Source organism: Suncus etruscus, chromosome 20 (genome assembly GCF_024139225.1).
Source record: "Suncus etruscus isolate mSunEtr1 chromosome 20, mSunEtr1.pri.cur, whole genome shotgun sequence".
Classification (NCBI taxonomy): domain Eukaryota; kingdom Metazoa; phylum Chordata; class Mammalia; order Eulipotyphla; family Soricidae; genus Suncus; species Suncus etruscus.
Genome location: NC_064867.1, coordinates 17,441,673 through 17,466,859, shown reverse-complemented (window position 1 = coordinate 17,466,859; position 25,187 = coordinate 17,441,673). Strand labels below are relative to the sequence as shown.

At 35.3% G+C, this 25,187-nt stretch overlaps 1 protein-coding gene across 1 annotated transcript in view; it reads left to right on the top strand.

Moving 5' to 3' along the window:
- Positions 1–25,187, top strand: part of LOC125997887 (ubiquitin-conjugating enzyme E2 E2) — a 191,527-nt gene that overhangs the window by 122,048 nt on the left and 44,292 nt on the right. The window contains exon 3 of the mRNA XM_049766073.1: positions 11,537–11,669. Within this exon, the coding sequence (XP_049622030.1) occupies positions 11,537–11,669 (133 nt within the window). The remainder of the gene's footprint in view (positions 1–11,536; positions 11,670–25,187) is intronic.

The following is a 25,187-nucleotide window of genomic DNA, read 5'->3' as shown; positions in this document are numbered from 1 at the left end:
AAAGTAAAACTTAACTGTATCTGAGATTATGCATGCTTTATTTACTTTGGATATTAATCCTTTATCAGATGAGTAGTGGACATCCCAGTCTGTGGGCTGTCTTTGTAGTCCAGTCATTGTTTTCTCTAATTTTTATTATAACTCTGTGATTTTTAAGTTGTTCATAATAAAGTCATTTTAGGCATTACATAGTCAGACACCATTCCCACAACCAGTATAACCCTCCTTCACCAGTGTCCCTATTCTCTTACCGATCGTAACCTGTTTCCATAGCCTGTATCCAAACAAATTTACTTCATACTGCTTATTAGAATACAAAGGCAAATGGAATGATCAAAACTTTGGTCAACACAGGTAAATTGGAAATTATTGCTTTATCTTTTTGTGGTGTTACTAAAGCTAAGTTTAAGGATTTTTGGTGCTGTGATTGGTGTTAGTTGAGCCTTCTGTGTTTAGATGCACTGACGTTGGTAGGTTGATAGATTACTATGTAACTTTCCCTGCAGATTTCCTGTGATACTACCAGGCTGACACTATTATAAGATATTGAGGTGTCATTGTAGTTTGTTTTCATATGGTTCAGAATTTGTATATCTAAAATAAATTTGTTGTCTTGGATTTAATAGGGTTTAGTCTCAGCGCTTGGCTGTGTCTGTCAGAGGGTAGAGAAGGTGGCATTCAGCTGTTGTAGTTCATGCCCCTTCCACATCCTCCTGAGAATGCCACAGTGGCATTAGCCAGAATACATTACCTGGGAAGTATAGGTGGCCATTAATATAGGTGGCCATTGCTTTCTTGTGGAGTTTGATGGAGGAACCAGGCCACTTTTCTTCAGAAAATGTTTTTTTTTTTTTTTTTTTAAATAATGCAGAGCCTAAGAAGACTCTCACTACTATAATGGTACCTTGAATTGTCTCATGGAACACAAAAGGGATGTTAGATAAAAACTTAAGAATTCTGAACCAGAGATATGGGACAGCAAATAGAGTGTCCTCTTATAAAGGAAAGTTGAGCCAGGTTTGATCCCCTGAACTCCATTTGTTTCCCCAGTCCATGCCAGGAGTCCTCCCTGGGTACAGTCATTTGTGGCCCAAAATTTTTTAAAGGAATTTTTAACAATGCATAATTTTTTTGCTAATAGTAATATTCCAATATTAGCTCACTAATTATGACAAGTGTATCATCCTAACATAAGACTAATAACAGGGGAAACTATAGAATATGAAAAGTCTATGTTATCTTTGCAGTGTTTCTGTACTTCTAAAACTTTTACTATAAAAAGTTGTTTTTATAGATATAACCCCCCCACCAAAAGTTAATAATAAATTAATCTAATATAAGCTGTATCTTCAGCAAATTTTAGTCACTGTTAAAAGTGTTCTTTATGAGTCCACAATTAATTTTTAAATGTTCTTTGAGCATTTGCAGTGTTCAAGACATCACTACAACTGCATGGAATGCAAAAGTTAATAAGATACAGTGTTTGCTTCCAAGGAACTATAGTCTGGTATATAATATAGACATACAATGATCTGAGCAAATACTATAAATGAGATAGAGGTAATGGCCTATTGTTGAAAACCAGTAGGGATTGTTTATTTCTTTGGGTTCAGGTGGAGGCAGGAGAGGGAGGCAGGTGAAAAGTGGACAAACTGAACACTAAAAAAAAAATTAATTATTTGATAACTAAGATAATAGCTGAGATGTGATGCCAAAACATTTAGGTATTTAAATATTTGATAACTAGGAGGTAATAGCTGAGGTATATGCCAAAATCAATATGCATTGAAAACAGTGATATCCAATGTACCTAGTGTAAGTAGAACTGAAAAATTTCTAGTCCTAGTAAAAATTAAATTCAGAATAAGATATCACTTATTATTCTTACATTGAAAACTGACATGTACCAGGAAAATATTAAGAATGTTATTCACAGGTACAATTCGAATGAAAAATCAGTGTTCTGTTCTGGATAAGGCACTACCTTTTACTACAATAGCAAATTTGATTCCATTCTAGTTTGGTGATTTTTTTCTATGATGTACAGAGAAATATATTTAAGTTAGAAATAAGCTTCTATTAGAAAAATTAGAGAAGATTCAGGGACCGGAGCAATAGCACAACAGTAGGGCATTTACCTAGCATACAGTCGACCCGAGACAGACCCAGGTTCAATTCCCAGTATCCCATATGGTCCCCTGAGCCCACTCTGAGCTCAAAGCCAGGGGAAACCCCTGGGCACCACAGGATGTAGCCAAAAATTATATATATATTAAAGAAAAACACTTTAGAGAAGATTCCAGGAGACATGACAATAGAAACAAGGCCATTTAAAAGCCATAAAATTTCTTTGTGCAGAAAAAGATTTTTACCTTCCAATTTTCAGTAATTGAAAGATTGTTATCAGAAAGAGGCTGACATGTTTTTTTAATAGAAATAGAGACTTTAAGTTATATAAAATTAAAGAAAAATCTAGTTTAAAAAATTAAATAAATTTAGGTTACTAATTGGTGAAACTGCCCTTTCGATTTAGAGCAGTGCTTCTCAAATAATAGGGCTCCATAAAGGGGGATGCGTTTGACCTCGGCAAACACTGTCATAAGCTAAGCCCGTGTTATGTCTCTCTTTGTCTCTGGAGCTGAGAGTTGCTGTATTCTGCTTCAAACCCCTCTTCGCAAAGCTTTGCATTGCAAAATGTGCTCATTGTAGCCATTCATCCAGACATCACCTCTGATTAAAAAATCAGCTCAATCGGGGCCAGCGAGGTGGCACTAGAGGTAAAGTGTTTGCCTTGCAAGCGCTAGCCAAGGAACAGACTGAGGTTCGATCCCTGGCATCCCGTATGGTCCCCCCAAGCCAGGGCGATTTCTGAGCGCTTAGCCAGGGGTAACCCCTGAGCATCAAACGGGTGTGGCCCCCCCAAAAAATCAGCTCAAATTATCTTACATATTTTTGTTTTGCAGGTTACACTTTTTTTTAAATAGACACTATTTACAGTCGCGTGGGGGGGGCACGAAAAATGTTTTCTTCTTCCTAGGGGGGCATGACAGAGAATAATTGAGAAGCACTAATTTAGAGAATTATCTACAATTTGTGTAGGTGTAGAAGCATAAAGAATTGTTTACAACTATATAAATAAGTTAACTCTTTAGTTTGAAAATAGTATTAGATATTAACAGTGTTTTAGCCACTGAAACATCAATGACTGTTTTGTGATCTTAACACATAAATATGAGTTACTTTTGGATTTGCATTCCCAGTGGAAAATTAAACCCATCAAAGCAAAGAAAAATCCCAGCTGACACAAGCACTCGGCAGATTCAAAAGAAGATAGGGTTTTTCTCTATAATATATTCCATACTCAACCTTTTGTTTCAGTTCTAACATTTCTATCCCTTCAATTGATACTCCAGCCAGTCCACCTGCATCAGATGAATAATGGCCTTTTATTTAGCAGCAGTTTTTCTGTATGTAGGTAATAAGAGTGCCCATCTTTTGAGTTAATTCATTTTTTTAGAAGCAGACGAGTGTTACTTTTTTATTTAAACTAATTACTTTGTGCTTTCAGAGCTCTGCTTTTCATTTAATACATATATTGTAGTCACACTATGTCCTTAGTATTTGTTTCAGTTTATAAAGAATACAATTAGCCTTTTTTAATGCTTAGTTCGGTAACAATTATAGCTCCGCTAATGGTTAGAGATTGGTCTTTCCAAGGCTGAGAAAGTGTTTTTAATTATTCATTCTTCGGTTTGTTTCTTACAGCAGTCTCAGCTGTGCTTTATTATTCAAAGGTTAATGCAAACTGAGAAGTGGGTAAATTAAATCTGCTTGGCAGCCCCTATGTATTAGCCGACACTGTAAGAAGAGGATGGGCAGTGTAAGTTATTTCCTCTCTTGCAGCACTGCCAAAAGTGAAAACCACTAAATCCTTCAAAGAGAGCTTGCCTTGACAGGCATCATTAAGGGATACTACAAATTGATGGTTCTTAAATGGCAGATTTTTTTAAAATCTGTGTTTGTTTTGCTTACAAAAGAGAAAGGGGCAGTACAATGGCTGGATCTAAAAGGTAATAATAACTAATGTAGAAAACTGATGTAGAGACATACCATAACTAATGAACTTTTTTATAAATTAAATCATCAAATCGAATGCTGAAATTCAAACTGCAAAATTTCACAAATGAGGGCATAGTGGACCGTCCTTAAACTAAGCAGTATGAAAATGCTGTTCTGACTCTACCTCGTGTACAATGTGAAGGTTAGAACGTTTTCAGACCCTTTCCTTTTAAAAATGTGTTGTATTGTATCAGGACAGGGCTCAAATAGTAGAGCACATGCCTTGCATAATATTCTCTATATTTGAGACCCTGAATTTGATGCATACCCTCTTTCTCTAGTACCTCTATATGTAGACCCCACACCAACAATAAAGAATTGTAATTTTGCAGCTATGGAAACAAACTTTGTAGATTCTTAGGATGTCTGATAGAAGTTCTAGCAAGAGCATTCCCAGAGTGATCCAAATCAGTACCACTGGATATACCCACGTCCCAAATCCCAGAAAGCATACTATTACTGAAACCTGAGAGATAGTTTAGTAGTATGATGTTTGTCTGGGTTTAATACCTAGATTTTTATATGTACCCTGAGCAATACCAGAAGTAATTCCTGAGTACTGAAATAGGAGTAACCCCCTGAACATTGCTGGGTATAGCCAAAACAAACAAAAATAAGAGCAGAAGTGGTGGGTGGTTGGGTGAATACTTCAGAAGATCATATAAGTACACCAAAAGTCATAAAAAGGTAACTCCTTTGCCTATTTGGTTACCATTTATCTCTTCTCCACCAGAATGTCTGATCACTTTAAAAAAAACCTCTCCTCCAAGGCCAGAATTATAGTAACGTTGATAGAGTATCTGCTTTGCATGTGTTCAATGTAGGTTCAGTCCCCATTACCCCCAGATGGTGCCCTGAGCAAAATAATTACTCCATGACTGGGAGATGATACATTGGTTAGGGCAGCCCTGGGGGTTCCCCCAGTACCAGCATTGTGGTCCTGTAATCTCCTGCAATGCATGGACCCTTGCAGTGAATCTCTTGTCCACTTTGATAAGAATTGCTGGCCACCTGACCCCAGATCACCTGAACACTGCTTGAGAATATCCTGCTCACCCTACTGCAAAAATGACTATTCCAACTGGGATAGCATTTCTGCATTTCATACTTCTAGATCTAGTTCAAGTACCTTCTTTGTTTTTGGGCCACACCCTGTGACGATCAGGGGTCACTCCGTACTATGTGCTCAGAAATCTGTTCCTGGGACACAAAGCTCGATGGACCATATGGGACACCTGGGATCGAACCAAGGTCCGTCCTGATTATTTTAGTAGATGGAAAGAAGGCATTTGGCATGATAAAAACACCCACTCATAATAAAAATGCTTAATAAAATGGGAGTTGAAGTAACTGCCTCATTAAATTTAAGGCCATCACAGCAAACATCATTCTCAATGGTGAAAAACTAAAGCCTTCTAATACTGGGCATAAGACAAGATTGCCCTCACCACTACTATTTAATATAGAATTGGAAGTCCTTTGCATATCACATAGGCAAGAAAGGCATTCAGATGGAAAAAGAAGTCATATTCTCACTATATGCAGATGATATATACTATAGTTAGAAAATTTTAAAGTCTCCATAAAAAAAGCATATAGAGACAGTAGACTTCACAGTAAAGTAACATACTACAAAATCAATGCATAGAAATTCGTGGCTTTTCTATATGCAAATAATGAAATGTGAAAATTTTAATACCATTTAAAATTATGTCTCCAAAATTCAAGTACCTGGGAATTAGCTTAACAAAACAGGTAAAAGACTTATACAAAGAATTATAAAATATTATTGAAAGAAATAAAAGAGAGGGGCCGGGAAGGTGGCGCTACAGGTTAGGTGTCTGCCTTGCAAGCGGATGGACTGCGGTTCGATCCCCCGGTGTCCCATATGGTCCCCCAAGCCAGGGGTGATTTCTGAGCGCATAGCCAGGAGTAACCCCTGAGCGTCAAACGGGTGTGGCCCAAAAACCAAAAAAAAAAAAAAAAGAGAGAGAGAGAGAGAGAGAACATGAGGAAACAGAGACATTGCCTGTTCATGGTTTGGAAGGATTGGTATTGTGAAAATGATAAAACTGCCCAAACCATTATACAGATTTAATGCCTTTTTTAATCATTTTAAATATATAAAATGCGATTGAATGGAGTAATAACTTCACACTCCTGCTGATTGCCAACACAATTCTAGGAAAAAGGAAGATGGGAGACTTGTTTTTCCCCAACTTCAAACTGTACTATAAAGGTGTAGTAAATGAGAAAGTAGCACTGGAATAATAGACCAATATTCTAGACCAATAGAAAAGAATTGAGAGTCTAGAGGCAGATCCTAGGATATATGGATTGTTAATCTTTGATAGAGGAGCAAAATGTTTAAAGTAGGACAAGGAAAGCTTCTTCCCCAGATGATGTTGGGATAGCCTATCAGCCACATGGGGAAAAAAATAAACCTCTAAACTACTAACCTATCTAAATTACTCACAAAGTTAAATGAAAATGAATTAAAGACCTTGATACCATGCCTGAATCCTTAGATTGGATTAAAACATAGGTGAAACATTTGATAACATTGAAACTAATGGTGCCATCAATGATTCATTAGCTAAATAAATGCAAAATAAAAATTGGACTACATCAGACTTAGAAGCTTCTTCACAGTAATTAAAAGAATAAAAGGACAACTGACAGACTGGGAGAGAATATTTATCTATCGCTCTACTGGTAAAGGGTTGATAGAAACTTTCCCCTAAAAGGATATAAAGATGGTTAAAAAGTCTATGATAAAATGCATTTATTCTTAGAGAATTGAAGTTAAAACAAGAATGAAATATCATCTCACATCAGTGAGACTGGCACAAATCACAAAGAATAACATCAAAAGTACTCTTCATTGAATGTGCACTAGACCAACTTATTTAAAAAACAAAATTAAGACACTTCCCAAAACACTAGTAATATGACCCAGCAGTTCCACTTCTTGGAATCTTCCTCTAGGACCCAAAAACTATTTAGAAAAGAACAGTTGCATGCCTGTGTTCATTGCAACACTATTTATAATAGCCAAATCTTAAAACAATCCAAATATCCCAGAACATATATACAGTGAAATACTATTCCACTGCAATTTGGTGTTACATGGATCTATCTGGAGAATCTAATGCTTAATGAAGTTAGGAATAATTTCATGCAGAATATAAAGAAATATTAGAGGAAACAATAAAGAATATAATAAAAAATAAAGAATATAACGAAATATTAGAGGAAATAATAAACACCCAAAGTCAACAAAAGCTGAAAACTGCCACCCAAAGAAACTGAGAATGGATCTTCAGTAAAAAACTTAATTGTGGAGGTGTTGAGGAGAGAGGAACCAGTGGGACAGTAGTACAGAGGGAAGCAGACACTGCTGGAGCATATGGTGCCTAGTATGTTTTCTCCATGAAACCTGACTATTAATGGTTTTGTGAATCACAGTGTCTCAAATAAGATAATAAAACTTACTTTACCATTCTTGAAAGATAGCAAAATGTCTCAAATGTCCCATAAATACTATCTTTATATTTGAGAAGTATGTCTGTGCTCACTATTTAATAATTATGTACCCCTCTTTGTATTTTTTAATACAAAATATTTTCATATACCTTAAATTAACATTAACTACAAGGCTGTAATCTACTTTTAACTTTTGATAAACATCCATTTTGGGTTTAATTATATATAGCTCAGGGCATAACCATGTGAATTATTCATCTAAATAACTGAGCGTATCTAGCAACATGGACTTGTTATTGCCCAAACTTTCTTATATCTAGCATAAATAAATTCTCTATATACTTCATAGGCAACTTTACAGAGGTAGGTGAGGGAAAAAATGGGGTAGAAGCAGTATATTCTGATCACCGTACCACTCGTTCTTGGTGCATCTCAGCACTTTTCAATAAGCTTATCTGACTTGATTTGATTTTTATTTACATTTTATATAAGAAAAATCAAACTAGAGATAAAATTTAACTACTCTTTATCCCCTCCCTCAAATCTCTTTTTTTTTCAGCTCTCCCACTCTCTCTCTCTCTTCTCTGTTTCTTACTCATTCATTCTCATACTTTAAGTATATCTTTTCAATTCATTTAAAAAAGACTGGGGGGTATGATATGGATTCAAACAGTATTAAATATTTTATGTTTCTCATTTAAACAGTTTGATCTCACTGTGGTGCAGTGTTCTCATAGCATTTTGGTATCACTTAATTTCACATTTTTAATACATACTTCAGAATTTACCTAGTAGATAAATAAGAAACCTAATAATAAAATAGGTAACATTTGAATCTACCATGCTTACTAAGAGGCAGACCATCACCAGAATAATTGAAAGTCTTTTGGGCTTTTCCTCTCACTGTCCTGACTCAGGAAATTCCTCTTTATTCACATTAACTTTCTTATTTATCACTTATATAGGTATACTTCAACTACAAATTTCCAGTTAGTTAGATTTTCTTTTAGTTTTATAAAAACATATCACACTATACATATTCATTTTAGACATATTTTATATTTACTGAGCTGTTTTAAGATGCATCCATAGAAATCTATACATTTTATTGCTGTGTAGTACTTTATCTTTTGTTATTGAACATTTTTGTTATTTTCTGTTGTACATATACTTTTAAAAAATGTATTATAATACCATGATTTATTAACACCGACATTTCAAGCATGAAAAGTTCTAACACAAAACTCACAACCAATGTGAAACTTCACTTCACCAGTGTGCCTATTTCCCCACCCACTACCATAGTCTACTCCCTTGCAAGCACAAACAAATTTGCTTCATATTGTTTGGTTCAGCAAAAGACAGTTAGAATTATCAAAGCATAGATCAATTTGAAACAATAGCTATACCTCTCCATGGTGTCATTAAATCAATCAAGGATTTACCAGGCTGTAGCTGGTTCTAGTTAAGCCTTCTGTGTTACTGTTTATGCTCCACTGAGCTTGTTAGATTTCTACTTTGCATCAGATTTTCTGTGATCTTATTGGGCTAGCATTACTATAAAAATTTGAGGTGCCCCACAGTCCAGAATCTATAGATCTGAAACAAATCTGTTAACTTGGTAGTTTGATAAGTTTCTGTTATGAAGTTCTTTTGGAGGGTATAGTGTGTCATGTTGAGCTGTTGTATTTTATATAGAAAAGGAAATCTGCCCCCACCCATTTTGAGAACACCCGGAGTTATCAGCCTGGACTAAATAGGCTACCTGGGAAAAGAAGAGTCAATGATCTTTTTTATTTCCCCAAGAGTAAGTGTTAAGAAACACAATACCTAGTTTATATGGGAATTTGTTTTATTTTTTGAGAAATATCCATACTATTATCCATACTGCCTTCCATAGAGGCTGAACCAGATGACATTTCTGCCAGTAATAAATGGGGTTTAATTTTTACTGCGTCCCCACCAACACTGATTGTTCCCTGTCATATATTCCATTTTCACTTGTGAGAGGTATCTCATCATTTTGTGTTTGTCACTGATAATAGTGACTTTGAATACTTTTTTATATGCCTACTGGCCATCTGTATATGTCCTTCAGCAAAGTATGTTCATTTCTTTTCCTTTTTTGACAGTAGTTTTTTTTTTTGTTATTGAGTTTTATGAACATCCTTCATAAGTCCTTTATCTCATTTATTACATGCAAATATTTGCTTCCATTAGTTATGGTGACCTTTTATTTTAGCTGAAATTTTCTTTTGTTTGCAAAATACTTTTGATATGTTATATTTCTGTTTGTTTTTGTTTGGTTACTTTTGCTAAAACAATCACATCATTTAAGACACTTCTGAAAGTAGTATCTTAGAGAGTTTGGCCTATATTTTCCTCGATGTATTTTATGGATTTTGGTGTAAACTTAAGATCTTCAATGTTCTTTGAATTATATGTGATTTGTATGAAATAAGGATGAATTTTCTTGTTTGTGTTTTCTTTCTGTCTTTCTCCCTCTTTCTCACCTCCCTTCCTTTCTTCTTTCTTTAATTTCTTTTCTTTCTTGCATGTAGCTATCCAGTGTTTTAAGCAACTCTTGTTAAAATGTTTTTTTCTCAGATCTACTTCATATACCCAGCTCCGTAGTCCCATCAAAGGTTGGCTGTTGAGAACTCTTAAGATTTATCTAAGATTTATTTGTTCTATCCAAATCAAGATACCATTTTTATCTTGTTTTTTATATTTTGGTGACTATGGTGACTATAATCTTTCATAGAGTGATGACTAAACATTAATATGGTGGTCATCCTGTTTGTGCTTCTAATTAAAGGGTTTTTGTTTTATAGCTTGTATTTCATACAAGAGATACTTAGAGCTAATCCCACAGTGATGCTCAGGAAACCATGCATTACTGGGAATCAAACCAAGCCACCAACATGCAAAGTATGTGCTCAGCCTACTGAGCTATCTCCCCAGCCCTATAAAGGTTGGTTTTAACCTTTAATGGTTTTAATATTTTCCATTGAATATGTAATTTTGCTATGAGTTTCTTATAAATGTTATAATTCAAATAAAATTTTCTTCAGCTTCAGTTTTTAAAGAGACTTTATCATGAATGGCTGTTAAATATGTTGACTACTCTTTTGATACTTATTTAGATTCGCATTTTCCCAACTTTAATTGAACTGTATTAATTCTTTTATTTTATGTTATCCTTGCATTCCCAGAAGATCAATTTTTTAAGATGCATGCTTTATTATTTTTGCACAACAATATATTTTGCACACAAACTAATTTCAAATGAGTAGAATTAGAAACTAAATCTTCATTAACAATGAAAAAATGTTAGTGCCTTTTTAGAGTTGTCTACTTTGGTATATGATATGAGAACAATCTCTAGCTGTTAGTAGATAATAGCCTAATAGGGCTGGGTCATTGAAAAGTTCTGTGATTTTCTTCTATATACCTGAAAAAATAATATTTTGATTTATACATGTGGGCCTTATTTTCTTAGTGAGTTTCTCTGAGGTGTAGGATTGTGGATTATGAGGGTGCCAGAGCGATAGTACAGCTGTAGGGTGTTTGCCTTGCACACAGCTGACCCAGGACAAACCTGGGATCAATCTTCGGTGTCCCATTTGATCCTCTGAGCCAGGAGCAATTTCTGAGCTCCTAACCAGGAGTAATCCTTGAATGGCACCGGGTGTGGGCCCTCCCCCCCTCAAAAAAAAAAAGGAAAGGAAGAGAATTGTGGATTATGTTCCAGTCCACAGATTAAGGATTTTGAAAAGTAAAAAAAAATATACTATTTTTTAAGTTAAGCTACCATGTTTATAGGTTATTGATAGCATGTGAATCTCTTGCATTTTAATTAATCATTCTATTATTATAAAAAAGATTTTTATTACAGCTTTTAGTCACATTTTATTTGTATTTTTTTTAGTGCTGGACCTAAAGGAGACAACATTTATGAATGGAGATCGACTATATTGGGACCTCCAGGATCTGTATATGAAGGAGGGGTTTTCTTTCTTGACATAACTTTTTCACCAGACTATCCATTTAAACCTCCTAAGGTCAGTATGAAGTAGTTATCCAATTTTAGGATTGTTTGTTATATATGTGTAAACATACAGGATTGCATGTCTGTTCTGTTAGTTTAGTTGTCCCAGGACTTTGTAAAAAAAAAAAAAAAAAAAAAAAAAAAAGCTAACAGAGAATGAAAATTGCAGTTTATCCCTACTCCCTGGCCCATTTATTTGTTTTATTTTTGTTTTGGGGCTATTCTTGGCTTTACTCAAAGCTTACTCATAGCTCTGTGCTCAGGGATCATTCCTAGTGGGCTTGGGAGACAATCTGGGATGCTGGAGCTCGATCTAGGGTTAGCCGAGTGCTAGGCAAGTACCCTACCTTTTTATTATTGTTCTAGTCCCTCCTTGACCCTTTAATTGTGTGTCATTGCTTATTTTACACTTATACACTGTCTTTTTTGGTATATGTTTTAATATCAACTTAGGGCAGAATATTTTGATAGAAGTAACTGAGTGAAGTTGAGCCATTGCCAATATATAGTCAGATAGCCAGCATAAAGCTGGAGCAACATGTAAGGCACAGAACTTAACACGACCAAAATACAGTTTCTGGCACAGGCTATGAAGCATTGAGATTTTTTCACTCCATGTTTAGTTCTTCATATAAAGTACACATATACTAGAATGGGAAATGTGACTCAGAGATTAAAAACCATGCCAAAAGAACTCAGTGAAAAAAGTGTTTTTAATAGTCTTTTAATAGAAATGATTAAAAGACACATGAAAAAAGTATACAACTAGTGGAGTCAGAACTGGGAAAATATTTTGCTTATTTATAAGCCTATATTACATAATAAAAATATTTTCCACATTCCTTTCTATTGCTTATAAATCAGTCATTTGACAAGCTGAATTTTATTCTCCACATTGGAAAGTAAAAGACCCTGAGGACTATGAGGACACTGTGATTCAAACATTTTAAGTCTACCCCCAAAAAATATATATGTAAAAAAAATAACACTATGAGATAGCACCTTAACCCTATGAAAATGACACATATCAAAATAACTACAAACTATATTGGCAGAGTACAGAGAATAAGGAGCTCTTATACACTGTTGTTGTGAATGTAGATTGTTACAGCCTGTTTATAAATAGTATGGAGATTCCTTATAAAATCATACATATATATACCTGCAACAGTTCTAGTTTTACTTAAAAAATATGAGAACACTAATTCAGTAAGATGGGTGTATCCCTATGTGTCTAGCAACAGCATTCTCAGTAGTCAAAGCATTGGAACAACTAGAATACATATTACAAATTAGTAGATAAAGAATTGAGCATATCTAGTAAATGAAATACTACTAAGACACAGTCTAACCTTTGTATTAGTCTGGATGGAACAGGTAATTACTTCTGGAAGTAAATAATGGAATTATTCTTCTCAAGTGAAATATGAATAGACAAAAGTAAGTAAATTAACAAATGAAAAAAGAGTAAGTTTTGATTCTACAAAGAATATGTTTACCAAAGGAAGAGCGGTCAAGAGAGGAAAGACTAAAATTGATGATGATCAGAATGACACTAGAATTTTGATAATGGGTGCAGTGAGGCCTATACACACACAGAGGTATGATGCCACACTGCTGAAATTTATACAGCATTTTAAACCATTGGTAAATCATGAAAAAGTTTTTTTGCCTTTTTTTGGGGGGTGGGGTGGGGTCACACCCGGGAGTGCTCAGGGTTACTCCTGGCTCTACGCTCACTTCCTTGGAGAGTGATGTTTCCAACGTGAAGATGCCTTTAGTCTCAATGTCATGGAGTGTTTTAACCTACATGATGTTCTATATACCTTATGGTTTTGGATCTGATATCAAGGTCTTTAATCCATTTGGATTTGACCTTTGTACATGTTAGATGGAGGTTTGAGTTTGTTTGTTTGTTTTTTGCATGTGACTGACCAGTTGTGCCAACACTACTTGTTGAAGAGGCTTTCCTTGCTCCATTTTGCATTAATTCCTCTTTATCAAAGATTAGTTGATTGTATGTCTGGGGAAAATTCTCTGAATACTCCAGTCTATTTCTCTGATATGAGGATCTGTCTTTATTCCAGTACCATGCTGTTTTAATGACTATTGCTTTTTAATGCAATTTAAAGTTGGGGAAAGTGATGCCTCCCATATTCCTTTTCCTCTTGGGTTTCTGTGACTCCAGTGATTCTTAAGTTGTTTCTGTTGAGCTTATCAAAGACTTCTATTTTCATCTGTTTACATTTTTTGAGTACTTTTTCCATTGTCTGATCATTTGCTTTAAGGCTCTTTTCCAATCTCTTCTCTTGTATGGAGTTGTTATGCATCTCATCTTTCAAATCGCTGATTCTATCCTTAGCTGCTGTTACTCTGTTGGAGCAGCTTTCCAGTGAGGTTTTCATTTCACCTGTTGAGAGACAATTTTTATACTTTCTTGTTATTTTCTATTTAAGCCTTTTTGTATTTTTTGTTTAAATAATTATTACAATAAGTAGTTAAAACCATGCTGTTAGCTTCTGCTAAATTGGTTTTACTTCTGTTAATTGATTTTTAAATTCATAAAATCCTGGCCACACACAAGCTGTCTGTCCTTGAGGGTTTTGACTGGTGGGCAGTAAACAGCTCACAATTGCCTGAAAACTGCCGGATGGCCCAAAGAGATAATAGAATGCTATGTGCATGCTTGGGATGTATAGAGAATAGTTAGGTGCTGCTTGACTGGGATAAAAGCTCAGATCAAAACCAGACAACAGAGACTATGTGTGCAGCCTGTCATCCTTACCCAGAATAGCACCAGCAACACAGTATGACACCATACGTTTTTGTATGGGCACAGTAAAAAAAGGGGAAACCATAGACACAGAAACAAGATCTTATCTTCTAGGGATAAGAACTCACACTTTTTATAGCAGAAGGGTGCCTCCGATCCTGAACATGTGTCATGTGGATAGAACGCAGTCCCCAGGAGATTGGACAGTGTTAGTCCAATCCGAAACCCCAGATCCCCGATGTAGAAATGATACAGCTCTGGGCAACACCACCAGGAACTAAGCTCCATTGGGAGATTTATAACACTACTCTGGCACCAACTTGTGCCAGTTTTGATATGACAACGAGGAAATGACAACTTGACCTAAGACCAGGTTGTCTTATCACATCATCTAACACTAAATGGAAATCAGAAGAGATACCGTCCTTTGAACTGTGAAAAATAAGAGCACCCACAACAGAAAACTGACTTTGACAACCATGACTGAACAGAACCTACCTTGGTACCAATAAGGAAAACCCTACCCTAGGCTGTAGCCCAGTACTTACAACAACAACAACAACAACAACAAGATGTCTTATTGCAGAGGCCCAACCTGGACAACAGAGACTGAGCAGAACCTTTGGATCCATAATATCCTAGGCTTTGGCTTAGGGACTGAACAAAAACAAGGAGCAAGTGTTACAGAAGACTGAATACAACAACTATGATGGATAGGAACCTCTAGAACCATAAAGACTCTATCCTAGACCCTGACCTGCGCAAATACCAAGATCGCTAGCTACAGTGGCTTGATTTTCTCACACACAACTGAGAGGAAAGTTTCCTGGCACCATAAAAAAGCCTTTGGGATGGGGTAACGAGTATATGTGGAGCCAGGGGTTGATCCCATGATGGTATGCTTCAAAGACGGAGAAACCCTGAATCTCTTAGGCCACGGGAATTCCCTTTCTTCCTCAATGCTTACTGTGCCTATGCAAAAAAAAAAAAGTGGTGGGAAAGCCAAACCCTGACACTCCAGCACCCCTACTTTTTCTTGTTTTGTTTTGATTTGTTAGTTTTTTACTTTATTTTCCTTCTCTTTTCTTCCACTTTTCTCTTTCTTTTTCACTCTTGTGGTCCATTTTTTTCCCTCTTTTTTTGGTAGTTGTTACCAATTTTTTTTTCTTTCTTTTTTCTTATCCTTTTTATCTCCAATGACGGTGGAATGGATGCTCAATCTACAACAAGCTGTAAAGTGGAGACCAGTTGCACTAGCATACTGGGGGGTAACAGAGGGGGATATGGGATTCATGCTGGGAACAGGGGTGTAGGGAGGACAGCACTGGTGGTGGGTATGCCCCTCATTCATTGTCACTATGTACCATAAATGATGCAGTGAAAGATTTGTAATGCACTTTGGTCACAATAAAAATTTTAAAAAAATTAATATGGTTTCTATCTTTGTTGTTGTTGGCTTAGAGCTATAAAATAGAACATCAGGCCTCTTCCATGACCTTCATCCAGTTAAACCAAGGCACTCCAGGGAAACATCTGAAGAAATGGGTCTTATCTTACACCAGACATAGTTCCAAAAGACCACTGGAAAGGGGGGCTGGAGCAAATGACGCCAAATGGGACCTGGGGGATTACACCTTTTTCTGGTAACATTATTGGGTAATTTGAACTGAAATACTTATGTGGCCCTATGAAATGTTTGAAGAATGAAACCATATGTAATCTCATTATAATATGAATTTCTATAAGAATCTGAGGATTGCTGAGTTCAGGGTTCCTCCTTTGAACCAGTACCTGCTGTGCCCGGTTGCTGTTGGGGAACCCCAGAGCTCTGGAAGAAATAAACTCTGCGTTGCATCTCTGAAGGTTTGGAGTCTTTATTGAGATGGTGAGCTCTCCCAGGACCTAGGTTTCCTTGGTCCCTTTCACACATCTACTGAGTGTTTCAGACCTATTATCTCTGTTTGGAGTTTTCTGATTTCTTTCTTCATATCCTCTTGACTTTTATTTGTGGTCCGTTCCACTCGATCTATGCTTTCTTTGAGTTCTATGAACTTCCTCCATATTTCTTCTTTAAACTTATCTGAGATGCTAAGATGGTTGGCACTTTTCGGGTCATCATTCTCTATGCCTGGTTTTGGCCTGCATTGTTTCTCCATTGTCACGCTTGTTGAGTGGTTTTTTTCTACATGTTATGGTGAAATTCATTGGCTTGAAGATGCGTGCGGCCACGAATTGAAGCTGAGCAGCCAGGCTCCTCTTTTTCCACCCACCTTTAGCGTTTCCATCTCACCTCCGATCACTCAGTTTCCAGATGCTTCTGAGCTGGGTTGATCTCAAAAGCCACAGCCAATGGTCAGATTGTAGCCCTTTGTAATGTTATTCGGCAACAATCAGCCAATTGTTACTTCTTAACCTTTAAACCAAAACCTGGTGTGAGGGAAGGGTGATTTTTGTCTAGTAGAATGGGAAAGTAAGTCATGCTGTAGTAAGTAAGTTCGTGCTGTAGCTAAACACACAGAGTCCAACAGGGCACACATAGCCTATTTTTCTCCCTAGACAGAACAGACATCTTGTTTTTATCCCTAGGCAGAGTATGTGTCCTGTTTTCCTCTTAAACAGAGCCCGCATCCTATGTTTCCCATAAGTAGAGCACTTATCCATTTTATTTCTTTTTTTTCCCTATTTTTCTCATAACCTGATTAGCTGAGACACATTATACATATTCCATCTCCACTTAAAATAAAGCACTGTTATTGTTATTTCTCCCCAAGTGGCTTGTGGATGGTTTTGAATCTGTAAGCCCAGAATTCGACTTCACCACCCTCACTTACACATACAATGCAATATTAATAATTTTGAAATGTATATTAAGCACTAATTATGATACAAACAGAATCAAATTGAAAAAAACAAATAATATATATGATTTTCCTACCATTGATTCTATTTATGAGTTCAAAAAGAGAACAAATGAGGAGTCAAAATACTGATTACATATGAAGATAGTGACAAAATTAGAAAAGCACAGGGAGATTTCTGGGGTTTGGTCAATATTCTGTCATTTAACACAGTAGTCACTTAGTGTGTTCACTTGGTAAAAATTGGATCTACAAATACTTTTATGTACCTTTTTAAAAATGCGATTTGCTTTTTTTGTAATTTTATTTTATTGAAACCATTGTGATTTACAAAGTTCTTCATAGTTGGGTTTCAGTTAAAGAGTTAAGTTTTTCACTTGCTTCCACTCATAAGCATTTAAGTTATTGGTAAATGTTGAAAAACTAAACTAATCACTAATAATCCTGCTGGAAAATTTCTTTCTCCTAACTTATATTGAGTGGTCATTTAGCAAGATAATGCTAAGTTTTATTTGTTGCACCTGTTCTACACTTATCACACTAGGTCACTATTCAATCTTTCTTATGCATAAGATGATCAAAGTCAAATTGCCGAAGCCCAATTGTAGCCCCACTACTTACAGTTTTATAAATACCTTTCCATATACATCAAAGTAGAACTTATGACTGGTAAGCAGCTGTGTGCATTTTGGCACTAGACCAGGTTCATTGACAGGAATAAAGGAAGAAGACTTAGGAGTTTCCATTATGTATATGTCTAACATGAGCTGGGTATATGCCTCCATTTCCGCATATCCTCTTTTATTTCTTGAAGCAGGGTTTTGTAGTTTTGTTTTTTGGGTTTTTTTTTTGTATAAGTCCTTCACATCTTTACTTAAGTTGATTCCAAGATATTTGAGTTTGAGGATTGTTTTTTTGATATCCATTTCTTCTCTATTATTATTGGTGTAGAAAAGAATTCTTACCTTCATAAAACATATACTTTTAGAAATGCTAACAAATGAATATTTGAACAACTATTTGGATTTTTTGTGATGCAAAGTAAAATAGTTTTATTTAGGAAACATGAGAGAGGAGAAATGGTGGGGGGTGTCCCATTAAGAAGAGAAATATGAGGCCGTAGCAATAGAACAGTAGGTAGAGTATTTGGCTTTTATGAGGCTGATCTGGATTCTGTCCTTGGTATTTGGATCTTGCCTCCAGTGCTCAGGGCTTACTCGGGGTTATGTGCTGAGGGATTATTCCTTGTAGAACTTGAGGACATCATGGAGTACCAGGGATTGAACATTCTAGTACCAAGGAATGAATGCAAAGTGCCTTAACCTTATCACTATACTATCTCCAGCACCCATATTGTTTTTTTGCAGAAAATTAACTTATTTAATATTGCTGGGATAATGAATCTTATATGCCTATGTAGTGAAGGAAGCCATTGTTTTAAGAAATTTAAGTAATTTATCTCTAATTTCTTAATTCTTTATATTTGTTATTAGAAGTATAATACAGCATAGTAATATGTCATACTTATTGTCAAATCTATTTTATATTTTGAAGGATTTATTAAATACACTAGTCCTAACTTGACAATGTGTAAGACTAATAACATCTCTCCTGATTAATCTCAAGACATTAAAGGTTGACCTAAAACTAAAAATTTTAATAATATGTTTCTTTAAACCTTTTTGGCATAATAACAATAATACTAGTAGTGAATGTCATTGTACCTTCCTTGTTAAATACCTCACATGAATTCCAATTTACCAGACCTTACCCTTTAAAAGCTATTAAGTTTTTAAATACCATCTGTCCATGGTTAAACTGTTGAGATCTAGAATATAAGTAAATGTCTTTATTCTTTATTCTCTCTCATTTTCAAAAACTTTGGAAGTATAGGTAGGGGATATAAGTAGGCAATTTTCTTTCATGTTTCTTTATCTACTGTTAAATTTGCTTCATGTGTGAACATTTGAAAATCTCTGAGCCTGTCTTTATTGCCTCATTCATATAATAAAATATTACCTATTTCACGGGATTATTTTTAATATTAAACTACATGATGAAAATCATTTAGAGCCAATATCTGGCACATAAACATTGCATAATTCTTAGCTATGTTTTTAAAAATTAGACAAAATTTTTATTTGGTTCAATCTTTCTGTGATATACATGACATATTTTTAAAAAGTTATACTAAGAGAAACTAGCATTACCCCTCTTGTATATTTATAGTTTGGGAATACTCTATTTATGAACACTACCATTTTTAAAGTATATCTCTTTTGTGTATTATGTAGCACTCACCAAGAGAATGGGCATTTAGCCAGCTCTATAATTACTGTTAATTTACTGTATCATTAACAAAATTAGTCATTGTTTCATTCCAGATTGTGTTAAAATATAGCTTCTGCACTGTTGTGGGCTGTATGAAAAAATAAAAATACTTTTTCTAACTAGTTATGATGAGCACTTTATTTTTCGTTGCTTATATAATGAATTATTAATGTTGTAAGATAAATAATTGTCATTTCCTATGTCTACAAACATAAAATGTATTACTTTTCTAAAGGATAAAGGAAGACTACTTTCATTTTATATTTGCGAAGATTGTAAATATGCTATATGTTCTAGAATTGTCTTGACTATTGTTCCACATTATGCTTTTAATGTTAAAAAGAAACTACTCTTTTTTTTTTAAATTACTTTATTTAAATACCATGGTTACAAACTTGTTCATAATAATTTGGGGGATTTTTTTCTAGTTACAAAGTTGTTTATGATTGAGTTCAGTCATATAGCATACAACACCCTTCATTTAAAGTGACTGTTCTTGTATTTTATTTAGTGCAGGGTTGGGAGAGGGCTTCACCCAGAGAATGTAGGGTGATTCCAGGGATCAAACTCAATAGCCTTATTACTTGCAAGGACCTTCAGGGCAGATGCTGTACCATTGAACCACATTCTTGGCTCCTGTTTTCTCACTTCATTTTGTCCCCAGGTATCAATAGAGCACCTACTGGATATATGTAATTATTAGTTAAAACAGTGGGAATATTTACTTAATGGTTTATGTACATGATTAAATCACCTCCTTTTCTACTTCAATTGTTTGGGATTCTGCAGTTTTTAGTATATTCATGATTTTATATTTATGATTTATTTTGTTACCAGAAAATTAGAAAAACCTGGGGCCGGAGCAATAGTGCAACAGTAAGGTGTTTGCCTTGCACACAACTAACACAGGACAAATCGCAGTTCAAATCCTGGCATCCAATATGGTCCCCCAAGCCTGCCAAGGGCGATTACTGAGCACAGAGCCAGGAGTAATACCTGCCGGGTGTGACCCAAAAAAACAAAACAAAAAAAACATTTAGAAAAATCAAAAAATCAGGTCCTTTCCAATTTCTTGTTTACATTACTGTGTTCATTCTGTTTTTGTTGTTTATACACAGGAGCCATACATCAGGTGCCTAAAGTCCTTCACCCATGCCAGATATATATTCTTCCTTGAGCTTTATTGCTTTTTTTTTTCCATAAGAAATTTAGTTTATTTGAAAATAATAGGGGATTGGCCATTCAGAAATGCTCCCTGTACCTAGGCAAGTTCTAGTAAAGTTTCTGTTCTAATAGACAGAAGAGTATAGAGAGTGGGAAGTTCCCAGAATTCAAGCAGTCAGAGTTTTTTCTCTTTAACCTTGAAAAAAACCTGTTACAAGTGAGCTTTCAAATGGTGAGGTTGTACTTCTAGACATTAAATTGTTTGTTGTTAATTGTTTGTTTACTAAGGAAGGAAATATTTATGTTCTTGCTAACCCATCTATGAGCTGGTTTCAAGCTACTGTGTTTTACCTAGTATTTGTCCCAAATAAAGTAATTAAAATATCTATATTTTCATGATTTTATAAAGATATAAGGGTAAATAAACTCTACAAAGGGAAATGTTATCACTTTATATTTGTATAAGTCACAATCTGGCTGCAAACATATAGATCCATGAAGAAACAAAAGTGAAACAATACTAGGTACTAGAGTATTCAACTGAAAAATAATGTACACTGTGGATAAACTCACTCAGATACTAATTGCAGCTCTGATTTCTATCATAAAGAAAATCAGCTGGGATACCATTTCTGTAACTTGATAAAAATAGAAATCAAAAAGGACTGCATAATCTTATCAGAGAAAAAGAACAGAAAACATAATGAAAATCAAGTCAGTAATTAAGTCTATTAATTTCATTTAATTAATTTTTAATGAATGAGTATTAAAAAAGAACTAATTTGAACCTTATTCAATCTAGATTTGTTCTTAAAGATTTCTGTGTAAATTGAAGCTTTATAAATTGGATAAAAAGGACTCATTCTTGGTTCCTAATCAAGTCATACCAAGTGTTCTCCCTTGTGACAATTTGAAGTTATCTGTTACTCTGCAGTAGCAAGGAGAGGAGCCCAGGGATTTGATTAAGATGCTTACACTTCTAAGTGGTTTAGGAAGGTAACGTTTTAGTTGCATCTTTTTCTACCTTTGTACTTTAAGGAACATGACAAAGGCATTTACATTTAACTATCTGTTCCATGAAAGTATTTTAGCTATTTAGGTTGTACTTGAAAGCTTTTTGTTTTGGTTTGGTTTGGGTTTTGGTTTTGGGTCACACCTGGCAGCACTCAGGGGTTGCTCCTGGCTCTATACTCAGAAATCACTCCTGGCAGGCTCGGGGGACTATATGGAATGCCGAGATTTGAACCAACATCCTTCTGCATGCAAGCATGCAAGGCAAATGCCCTGCCTCCATGCTATCTCTCCAACCCGAAAGCTTTTTATTTAAAAAAAAAAAATGTAGCAGAAGTGTGCAGTCAGATGTAACAGGCTGAATAGTCCCATACATAGAGGATGGATGTCATCATACATTATGGGTTCTAGATAATGATTAATTCTTCTATAACTGGCTATTAAGTCAAAATATATTTTCTGGGGGCCGGATCGGTGGCACTAGAGGTAAGGTGTCTGCCTTGCAAGCGCTAGCCAAGGAAGGACTGTGGTTTGATCCCCCGGCATCCCATATGGTCTCCCCAAGCCAGGGCCAATTTCTGAGCGCTTAGCCAGGAATAACCCCTGAGCATCAAATGGGTGTGGCCCAAAAAACCAAAATATATATATTTTTTCTGGTTGGTTTTGGTTTGCTTATGAGGGAAATTTTTTGTTTTGTTTTGCTGATATTTTAATCTTGGGGTGTGGGTTAATGAACTGTCCATAAATCAGTTTTTAAGGAAGAGTACTTGAAGTCTTTTGGTTTTGTTTGGGGGTTATACCCATTGGTGGGCTCAGTGCTTACTCATAGATTTGTGCTCAGGGATCACTTATGTTGGTCTAAGTGTGTGAGTGCCCTGCCACCTGTACTATTACTTTAGACTCAAATTATTATTTTATACCCAAATGTTACTTTTATATAATGATGTTACTTTTGTCAGCTTTCCAGTTTAGATGTTTATTTACTCCAAAACATTTTCCAAATATACGTGTAGAATCCATGTAACATACTTTGTTCACAAATAGACCCATCCTAACTATGTAGTCTGCTACTACATAGTAGAATTCTTTTATGATAAATCAATGCAAAATTTTATCAATCTTTCTAAGGTTATTTTTAAGTAAAGGTAACTCTAAGGTACAAGAATAACACAGCTATTCTTTAAGATACCTTTTAGATAAGGTAACTCGAAAATAGACACACATATACACATGTATTCACAACTGCATTTCTATATTCTTTTTGGGGTGGCATACCCTATGATGCTCAGTGATTACTCCTGGCTATGTGCTCAGAAATTGCTCCTGGCTCAGAGGACCATATGGGATGCCAGGGATCACACCTATGTTCATCCTGGATCATGCGAGGGCAAGGCCATCACCCTACAACTGTGCTGTCACTCGGGTTACTCTCTTCTATATTCTTTTTATTTATTTATTTATTTATTTATTTATTTATTTATTTATTTATTTATATTGGTTTTTGGTTTTTGGGTCACACCCAGCAGCGCTCAGAGGCTACTCCTAGCTCCACGCTCAGAAATTGCTCCTGGCAGGCTCGAGGGACCATATGGGATGCTGGGTTTTGAACCATCATCCTTCTGCATGCAAGGCAAATGCCCTAACTTCATGCTAGCTCTCCGGCCCTGCTCTTGTATATTCTTAAAGCTCTGTTACTTGCTTCATGGTCCCTTTATCACAATGCTCAAAACAATGTTCTTCCATCTATTTACATCTTCAGAGAAGCTCCTGTCCTACATACTGGTCCACAGATCCCAGTTAAAAACAGGCATAGACCAGTGATTTTAAGTTTTTCTGCATTTGCATACCAACACTGCAACCTACAATTGAAGAGCACTATTCATAATACTCAACATCATGTCTTCTACCAATCTTCCTGCCAATCCCCTTAAATTTATCTGATCTGATCCTAATAAAACTTTCATGATTATGTCTAACTACCCTTTTAACTCAAAATAATCACTGCCCTTTTAAGATATTTAATAACCCCTGTAGTGTTTTTCATTATGTTAATATAATCACAGTTTTTAGTGATTAAGACATGAACATATTTCTGTCCACCACATCCATAAAATATGCATGCCTATATCTATGTTTATACACAACATGTAAAGGCATCTTTATTAAAAAAAATCATCTAGAATTAGCCATTCAAGATAATATCATTATATAGAAATCATATTTTAAAATTTTCCTTAAGGAGCCAAAGAGATGGTACAGAGGGTACTTAGATGAGGCTAACATTGGCTCAATCCCCAGCACTACAATCGGTCCTTTAAGAACCAGAGGAGCTCACTTATAGTATAGCACTAAAACTCCAAATAAAGAATATTTTCTTACTATGTGGGAAATGTTCCAAAATGTTCTTGAAAATATTGTTAACTTTACTTGCCAATTGAGTATTAATATCTATAATTAAATATGCCAGTACTCAGTTATTTTTCAAGTATAGTCACAAATGCAAGAGCCTGTATAGGTTTTGTAATATACAGAATATGGTATCAACCTTAGTGATGGAATAAAATTTTCCCTACAGCCATTTTTTTATCATTTGTTTGTTAATAAAGTGAAGTTAATTATGTATACTACCCAACCCCGTGAACCATATAACTTCTGGTAGACTTTCTGGAAATTAATTAGAGATCAGGACAGACTTCTTATTTGATGAGAGCAAGCCTCATATGTACTCTTAAAACTCTAGGATTTTCTTTTGCAGTGCTTTTAACCAAATCTTTTTATTTGGCACCAAACATTTTCATTTCATTTATAAATATGGCTAACTATTATAAAAAGTAAGTATTATTTGAAAATGTATGTTCAGTGAAAGCCAGTATTCAGTAGAAAACAAGACTCTTGAGGGGGCTGAGGAATATGATTTGTGGGTTGAGGAAGAAATGCCAGTGATGAAAAAACTGTTCAGCAGGAAGAGGCAGTGATGTTGAAAGGTGTAAAGTATTATGTATGAAATCCTATCAGCAACAGTACTGTATTCCACAATTTAAAAAAAAACAAAAACACCTTTTGTGGAAGCAGACGGGTAAGTGGGAGGCAAATGGAGTTGGGAGGACATTGATAGAGGGAAGTGAACACTAGTAAAGAGATTGATGTTCAAACATTGTATGCTTAAAACCCAAATACAAACAACTTTGTGAGTTTTACCATGTCTAATTTTTCTCATAAGGTTTTTATTTTGTCATAATATAGTGATTTTTTAATTCTTTTTTGCCACTTTAAATTAACACTTTCTTAATGCATGTACCTGGTATTTAAAATTCTCAAGGGAAACATTTATCTCCCCACTCCAGAGCCCTACATTTCTTTGAGAAACCCTTTCCTATGTCTCCTACAATGAGGC